The 8,395-nt window shown below is 39.7% G+C and overlaps 1 protein-coding gene across 2 annotated transcripts in view; it reads right to left on the minus strand.

Annotated features, from left to right (window-relative positions):
* The window catches only part of SMEK2 (SMEK homolog 2, suppressor of mek1 (Dictyostelium)), an 82,820-nt gene that overhangs the window by 53,848 nt on the left and 20,577 nt on the right, over nucleotides 1-8,395 (minus strand). For both annotated transcript variants that reach the window (XM_006868016.1, XM_006868015.1), the window contains exon 4: nucleotides 1,827-2,450. In XM_006868016.1, coding sequence (XP_006868078.1) covers nucleotides 1,827-2,450 — 624 coding nt within the window. The remainder of the gene's footprint in view (nucleotides 1-1,826; nucleotides 2,451-8,395) is intronic.

An 8,395-nucleotide genomic window follows, 5' to 3' on the forward strand; every position in this document is an offset into this window, starting at 1 on the left:
GAAAAAGAGGAAGACCCCCACGAGATGGATCAGCCAGGTGACATCATTGATGGCATCAAGTGTGGCGGCGGTAGTGAGGTTGGCCCAGGATCGGACATTGTTTCGTTCTGCTGTGCATGGGGTTGCTATGAGTCAGTTCCGACTCAATGGTACCTGACAACAAGAATAACAACGTATATATATACACATATTGTTTATATCAAATATTTTTGCCTTGTTCATTTGTGAAATGTTAAGATGTAAATGAGGAGCCACAGGGAGGAAGTAGGATAAATGTTGCTAAAAGGAGGGGATTGTAATCACTGAGATGAAATAAAGTGAGTATAAATCTGGTGAATGTAAAGCTGATCTTGTCTGTAAACCTTCACCCAATTCACAATAAAAAATTAGAATTAAAACAAAAAATTACCCAATGTAAATTTTTAACAATACTTTTAAGAACTATATTGTTGTCAAGTCGGTTCCTACCCATAGCAACCCTCTAGGGGATTTCCAAGGAGCGACTAATGAGTGTGAACCACCAACTTTGCAGTTCAAACTGACTTTGAAGCCTAGAGCACTAACCCACTGCACCACACCAGTACTGTATTAGCCACAATTAAAGAAATTTAGTAAAAAGAATGTCCTTTTTCGTATAAATTTTCAAATTTCTTAAATGTCTGGTATAACAGGAGACAACTGGAATCTTAAATTATCTTCAGCATTCAGAGTATAGCAGAATGCTGTTCTGATTGAAGTGTATGCAGAAGTATGTAATAATTTCACAGTGACATGAAGCTGGCTAAATTATGACTCCTTTTGCTCTTGTGGACCTCCCCCCAAGGGTTCTACTGCTACAGCTTGAGAACTACTGCACTAAGCATATAGCAACTGTTCATAAACTTAGCGATTGATAAGGAAATAAGAAAGGTAGGTTCAATAGAAAATTGAGTATAGAGTAACATTTCCAAATAAATTCACAAAATCATGCTTAGCTCATTGTTGTTAAGTGCCGTGAAGTTGGTTCCGACTCATAGCGACCCTGTACAGGGTTTCCGAGGCTGTAAATCTTTACCGGAGCAGAAAGCCTCATCTTTCTTGCGTGGAACAGTTGGTAGTTTCAAACTGCTGACCTTGCGGCTTGCAGCCCGATTCATAACCACTATGCTAACAGAGCTCCTTAGCTTACAGTCATAAAATAAAGGAACAGCTTAATAAACATAGTATAAAATGGTTATAACTCAAGGAGACAGGAGAAAATAAACTTCACGTAGCAAATGCCCTAATTATTACTCCCTGAAAGTTACTCAATGTTTCTCATTTCAATTGTACATCTGAATTATATGGGAAGCTTTAGAGTTGTGTGTGTATGCACCTGAACACACAAGTGTACACACAAACACCCATGATACCAGGGTTTTTACATACATACACCGTGATACCTTGGTTTCACAAAATGAAATATAATATACTTTATAAAATGCTGTTATCATACAACACAAATATTTTTTTAAAATCACATTAAAAATTATTCATAAAACCACAACATGCTGCTTCTGTGCTTCATACAAACAAATCTAATGTTGTTGAGTTGATTATGACTCAGTCACCCTACAAGACAAAGTAGAATTGCTCCACAGGGTTTTCCAGGCTGTAAATGTTTTATGAAGCAGACTACCTCATCTTTCCCCTGAGCTCAAACCACCTATTTTCTGTTTAGCAGCCAAATACTTAACCTGTGCCACTAAGGCTCCTTCTATTGTTCATATTACAACAAAATAAATCTTTCAAACAAACAAAGGGGGGGGGGAACTATAATTAAATATCCCAAAACAGAATTTACTTACCTGCAACATGCTGACTATCTCAACTTTGTTGAAGAAAATAAAAGATGTAAGAGTAGAAAGAAAATTCTCTTCAAAAACTGATGGTGTAGGCAAAATGATGTCTTGAATGTACTGTACCCTGTAAGTCTGATGTATTTTTTGCCTTAGTTCAGAGTCTGTTATTGGTATAACTTCTTTAAACTTTGCAGTTTTGGTCAAGAATTCTCTATGTCTTTTTGGCTGAGCCAAAGCAGGGTCATATTCAAGGCATCCCACAACATCCATGATACACTCGTCAGAAAACATAACTTCAAACAGAGTTGCCTTATTTAGGAATAAGATCCCTCTAATAATTTCATACAAATGGTGTAAGCCTTCAGTGTTTTCTAGGTTCTCACAAGCTTGGAACAACTGCAGTAGTTTTTTAATATAGCCCTCATTTTCCAAGGCCAGAGCCAGCTTTTCTCTACGAATAGGTGAGGAGAGAACTGAGGTCACTAAGTCAGCAATCTCTTCAAGTTTATTGAGTTCACATGTGGGCAGGTCAATCAGATGACTGGTTTCAGGCATCTCTTCAAATCGTTCTTCTTCTGATTCATCAATGAGGTCCTGTGTGACTTCTACCGATGGGTCCTTACCTTGAACCTAAAAACACCCAAGTATAGCTGGTTACCTTAAAACACAAAAGAATTCAAAACTTTGAAAATAAAACCACTGACTAGTAAATACAAGTAAAAATAACTCCTAAACAATCAACATATATTAGGAATGTTGTTATTGTTAAGTGCCATAGAGTTGGTTCCGACTCATAGCGATCCTTTATTGGGTTTCTGATGAGCTACTGATGCGTTTTAACCATCAATCTTGTGGTTCAAACCGGCCTGCGGCTCAATGCACAAAACAACAAACCCATTGTCATAGAGTCAATTCTGACGCATAGCAGAGTAGAACTGCCCCAAAGGGTTTTCCAACGCTGTAAATCTTTGAGAGCATTCTGACAAATTTCCCTCCTGAGAAGCACCTGGTAGGTTTGCACAGTCAACCTTTTGGTTACCAGACATGCCTGTAACCACTGTGCTCCTAGGAATCCTATCAGAAATACAAAAAGTCCAAACCCAATGAATCCATTCCAATTCACAGTAACCCCATAGAACAGAGCAAAACTGCTCCCATAGGACTTCCGAAGCAAACTGCTTCATCTTTCTTCTGCATAGTGGCTGATGGGTTTAAAATCACTGACCTTGTGATTAGCAGCCCAAAGCCTAATGCAACAGCTTCACTATAGCTAGTAATTATGAATTTTGCTAAAGGTTATTTACTCTTAAAACACCTGGTAATCTTGTTAAAATGGAAGTTCTGATTCAATATATCTGGGGTGGAAATGCAAATTCTCAGTAGGAGGATCAACCTACAATGAACTGGATCAAAGCTCTACTTCCATAAATGGATTAAGATAGGGAATAAAAATATTCAAACCTGAAGGGCAGAGAAATGGAAAACGATGAATATGGCAAACATTTAGAAACATGGAAACGTGGAAAATGGAAAAGTGTACTGAAGGCAAATCATGAAAAGTTGAAATGGTAACAACTGTTGTGCAAGAAATAGCATGTGCACAACTGCTTTTCAGAGAGTTATTCAGCAGCAGTTTTATGGGATAGGTCTGATAGAGACAAATTAGAACATTATTCTAAAGTCCACACAAACAGCTGAATTTGGGTAGTGATATTAGAACACATACAAGCTAGAACAGATGAGGATAAGTACCTGTTATTGACTGAATTGTATACTCTCAAAATAAGTGGGTTGCTGTTATGTCGTGCATCTTCCACAGTCAATTCTGACTCATAGCAACACTGTGTAGGGTTTCCGAGGAGCAGCTGGTGGGTTCAAATTGCCTCTTTAGATTCCCAGTTCAGTGCTGATCCTACAGTGCCATATCAGGACTCCAAAATACGTGTAGTAAATCCTAATCCCTATATCCATGATTAAGAAGCCTTGGTGGTATAGAGGGGTTACAGTTGGGCTGCTAAGGTTGATGGTTCAAACCCACTAGCTACTCTGAGGAAGAAAAATGAAGCAATCTGCTATGAAGCAGTTCTACTCTGCCCTACAGGGTGTCGATGAGTAAAAATTGAATCTAAGGCAGCAGGTATACCTGGGGTTAAAGTCCCTTTTAGGAATGGGTTTATGTTAATGAGAAAATATTAGTGTCGCTGTATCTTAAATCCATCTTTTTTGAGATAGGAAAGAAATTAAACAAGTAAGTGAGCAAGCAGGGGTGGAAGAAAGATACCATGCTACATGAAAATGACCAGAGTCAAGGAATCCCAGACCTACAGATGTTAAAAAGAGAAAAGGATCTTTCCTCAGTCAACAGAGGACACCTTTCCCTGGAGACGAGCCAGCACCCTGAATTAGGGCTTCTTGCCTCCTAAAGAGTGAAAAATAGACTTGTTTGTTAAAGTCACCTACTTGTTGTATTTCTGTTATAGTACGATTAGATAACTAAGATAATACATCCAAGAAAGTTGAAATCACAAATAACCCTACAATTAAAAACCTGCTAATTAGGAAAACAATGATGCCTTTAACAAAAAAGAGGAGTGGTTGATTGGAATTCCGTTTTACTAAATCTGACATGTTTGAATACTCAACTGGAAAGTAAGTCTGGACATCTACTACTCAAGAATAATATTTAATATTAAGGCAAAAAAGTTTAAACTAGAAGAGGTAACAGAAGTGGAGCGTCAGTTAAGGTTTGAAAGGGAAGAGGAGTCAGCGAGATTATTTAATAAATAAGAGTATATCAGATGTGTTAATATGTACTTTAAATAAAATCTGTGGGGAAACAAACAAGATGGTGCCTCAGGTAGAAGTGCAGTGAGGAATTCTGCGGGCAACAACACAGAATACCAGACCAAGCAGGCTCAGGGATATGGTGCCAGAACTCTGAACCACATATAAAGGAATATTTAGAAGGTTGGAAGTCTTACAGCTAAGGGAATTTGTAGGAGAAGCAAGAAAACCACTGCTTTCTAATTAAAGATGCTCAGCTGCTCCAGGAGCCACTATCTTGGGCAAGACCAAGGGGGGCAGGATCAGAGCAGCCAAGGATGCCTCACAGAACCATGGAGATAAAGGTGTGGACAATCTTTTTTTTTTTTCGTATCTATTCACTGGTCCCTTGCTGTCTGCGCACCTCCATTCTGTTGACTATAGGGGTGCCTGAGTTAGTGGATACCCAAGCCCCACCCTAGGATAGTTCTACTACACATGCACACAGATCTCCTCGAAATTTAAAGAGACAGTTTCCACTTAAACCAAACGGTCACAGCTGGCCCCGAACTATTTATAACTAGAAAAAAGGCCTGAACAGGGACTGTGGAGTGAGACAGGCAGATTAAAAAGGAAACAGGCCGAAAATTAAATCCTAAGTTACATCAAAACGACAAACAGTGGCATCTTGAAATTTCTCAGGAAGAAGAGTGAAAAGGGAAGCCCATTTCCTAATCACATCTACCTAGAGGCAATCAGCATAAAAAGCACCAAAATACAGACCCATCTAAGTATTAAGGCCATGGATAACCCCTGAATATGCCCCAGAAAACAGAAGCAGATCACCGTATCTGCACATGTTCAGAAACGAGATAAAATGACTGAGGCAAATGAGCTGGAAGTAGACCTATAATCCATAATGGAAGATGGGCAGGCTTTGGAAATGCCTGAGAAGGAATTCAGAAAAAATGACTATAAAATGTATGAAAACACTATATAATGGAGTTGAGAAAAATAAGGAAGAAGTCAGGAAAGTGCTACAGGAACAACCATTTAAAATAGATACAGCATTGGAAACAATTCAAAATCTACAGAAAGAGGTCCAGATGATTAATAACAGAATATCAGAAATGGACAATACACTTAAAGGGCAAAAGAGTAGAATTGAAGAGACAGAAGCCAGAACAAGTGAGCTAAAAGATAAACCTCTCAACACTACTAAGATAGAAGAACAAACACAAAAAAGGATAAAAAAAAAATCTTAAGAAGGCCTAAGATTCATGTCGGACAACATGAAGAGGATTAACTTAAGAATTACTGGCATTCCGGAACAGGAACAATCACACAAAAGTCCACAGAGGAGATAGTTGAAGAGCTTCTGGAAGAAAACTTTCCTAACATCATGAAAAGTGAAAAGATAAGCATTCAAGAAGCTCATCGAACCCCAGGAAGGATAGACCCTAAAAGACAATCACCAAGACATATAATAATCAAGCCCTCCAAAATTAAAGATAAGGACAGGAGCCTGAAAGCAGCTAGGGAAAAGAGAAGTGTAACATACAAAGGTAAGCAAATCAGATTAAATTCGGATCTCTCAACAGAAACCATTCAGGCAAGAAGGCAATGGGGAGACGTATATAAAACTCTGAAAGAGAAAATTGCCACCCAAGAATCCTCTACCCAGCAAAGCTGTCAATCAAATACGATGGTGTAATCAAAACATTCCAGGACAAACAGAAGCTAAGGGATTTTGCCAAAGCCAATCCTGCTATGAAAAACATCCTAAAGGAAGTTCTGTGGACTGAGAACCAACAAGAACAGACAACAACTAGAGAATGACGTACGCGGCAGCATCACCCTGAACTCAACTGAAAAATGGAAGCGTCAAGAACAGAATAAAATGAAAAGAACACCTCTGTTCTGGAAGGCCAATCCATGATCAAAACAATTACAATGTGAAAGAAGGTAAACACAGAAAAACAGAGATCCAGGTGGTGGGAAGGTCATGTAGATTACTGGATAAAATAGACTGTCTTAAATGGAGGCAAGAACTAATGGAATATAAAGTAACCACAATGGGGTTGGGGTGGGAGTTTAGTTTGGGTTTTGGGAAGGGCAATACAAGAAGGCGGGAGGAGGTGGAAGTAAAAGAGAAGGGAACACTGAGGTTTGCATGGCGTAAGCGGGACAGAGGTAAATGGTCATGCATACCCAACCTTGGAAATACAGGGTTCTGGGATACATGGTTCTAGGTATAGCTTGAAGAGGGTAAATAATACTAAAATCCTTGACTGTCTTATGAATGTTAGTTTCCCTTGCCTTCTATTGTAAAATAGACACTTGAGTGGGATAGAAAGGAATGTTGGGAAACGATTAGAGAAAACTTGTAAGCCCATCTTCAGCCTATAACTGATTGGAATACCTAAAAGGGGTTCTAGAACTTGCCCAGTGAAATATGCTTCATGCAAAGCCTTTGTAGTATATAGGATTTTAGGTGGAAGGGATCCTGAGTCCCATCCAGAATCTTATGAGGTGGGACATTCCCACTAGAAAGGATAAGCAGACCAGCCTGGAACACCTACAGTGATATAAGATACATTACAAAGAAAGATCATCAGGAAAAACCCAAAACAAAACGTCAGCATGACTGGCTACTACAAAAATAAGCAAGCTGTTCACCAGGAAGACATCAAGGCTAGCAATCAAGTGCCTTCCGGACAAACTCTCCTCTAAGACTGAAAATGAAAGGGAATACACAAACAAGCATGTAAGCTTGCTGGCGACCACACTGGTCTACTGGTGAGTGGAAGAGGGGAAAGGCAGCAATGAAGAATCGGGCTGAGTTCAACCACAGTCCAATGAATCCCGTTGACCTGGAGATGAGAGAGAGAAGAGGAAGGGCTGGTTGGTCCAAAGTGTGGTGAGAACTGAGGACACTTGAGCCCAAGTACAAGAACATAGCCACAGAGGGCTAGAGCAGAGAGTGAAGCATCCAGCTGATACGAAGTGAGGGGAGATGCACAAGGACACCCAAACTTGCAGGCACTACCCTTTTGACCTAGCCTCGATGGCTCGATAATCAGAACTCGACTAGAGGAAGATTGAAAAAAAAAAAATTTTTTTTTTGGATAAAGGAAACAAGGGTAAATGTCTACAATTTGGTGAACCTGACCTAAAATACCAACAGAGAGGGAAAGAGTCTTCAAATCAAGTATCAATGCTATTCCATCTGTACACAGGGTAGATAGGGCAACTTAGACATTGGCTACCTAAAATGAGGGGGCAATAAAGGCATGAAGTGAGTGACTTACAAAGTTTCAAGAGGGAGTTTAGTTTAAGCATATGGGGCTAAGAAACAGTCCCTAATGAACAGATGTCACCTTGTTTACATGGGTCTGGTGAAAAGAGATGGGGATAAGATTTGTATGATTCAATAGTGAGTAACTGTTATCATGACTAATTGCGACTGTCACAATTGTAAAGGCAGAAGTTTTGTAACAAAAAAGGGGGAGTGGTTAATCTTACAGCCCAGAAACAGGACCCTAGGACCACCGAGAGAGAAGCGCACAAGCAGAACACAACACACACGGGACCTTATCCAGAGAAGGAGTGGCACCAGAGATGGAGGCAGAGATGGGGGAATGGAGAGGGGAAGTGGCTGAGGACTCTAGATTCATGGACTGAGAGGGACTAAGAGCTGGTGGCCAGGAGGCAGACTTGCAGAATGTGCCCTTTGAAGATGTAAATTATTATATATGCCTCAATGGGTTTTTTGTTGTTGTTTGTTTGTTCGTTTTTAAAAAGCTAAAGTG

This window comes from Chrysochloris asiatica, unplaced genomic scaffold, assembly GCF_000296735.1.
Source record: "Chrysochloris asiatica unplaced genomic scaffold, ChrAsi1.0 scaffold00114, whole genome shotgun sequence".
Taxonomy (NCBI): domain Eukaryota; kingdom Metazoa; phylum Chordata; class Mammalia; order Afrosoricida; family Chrysochloridae; genus Chrysochloris; species Chrysochloris asiatica.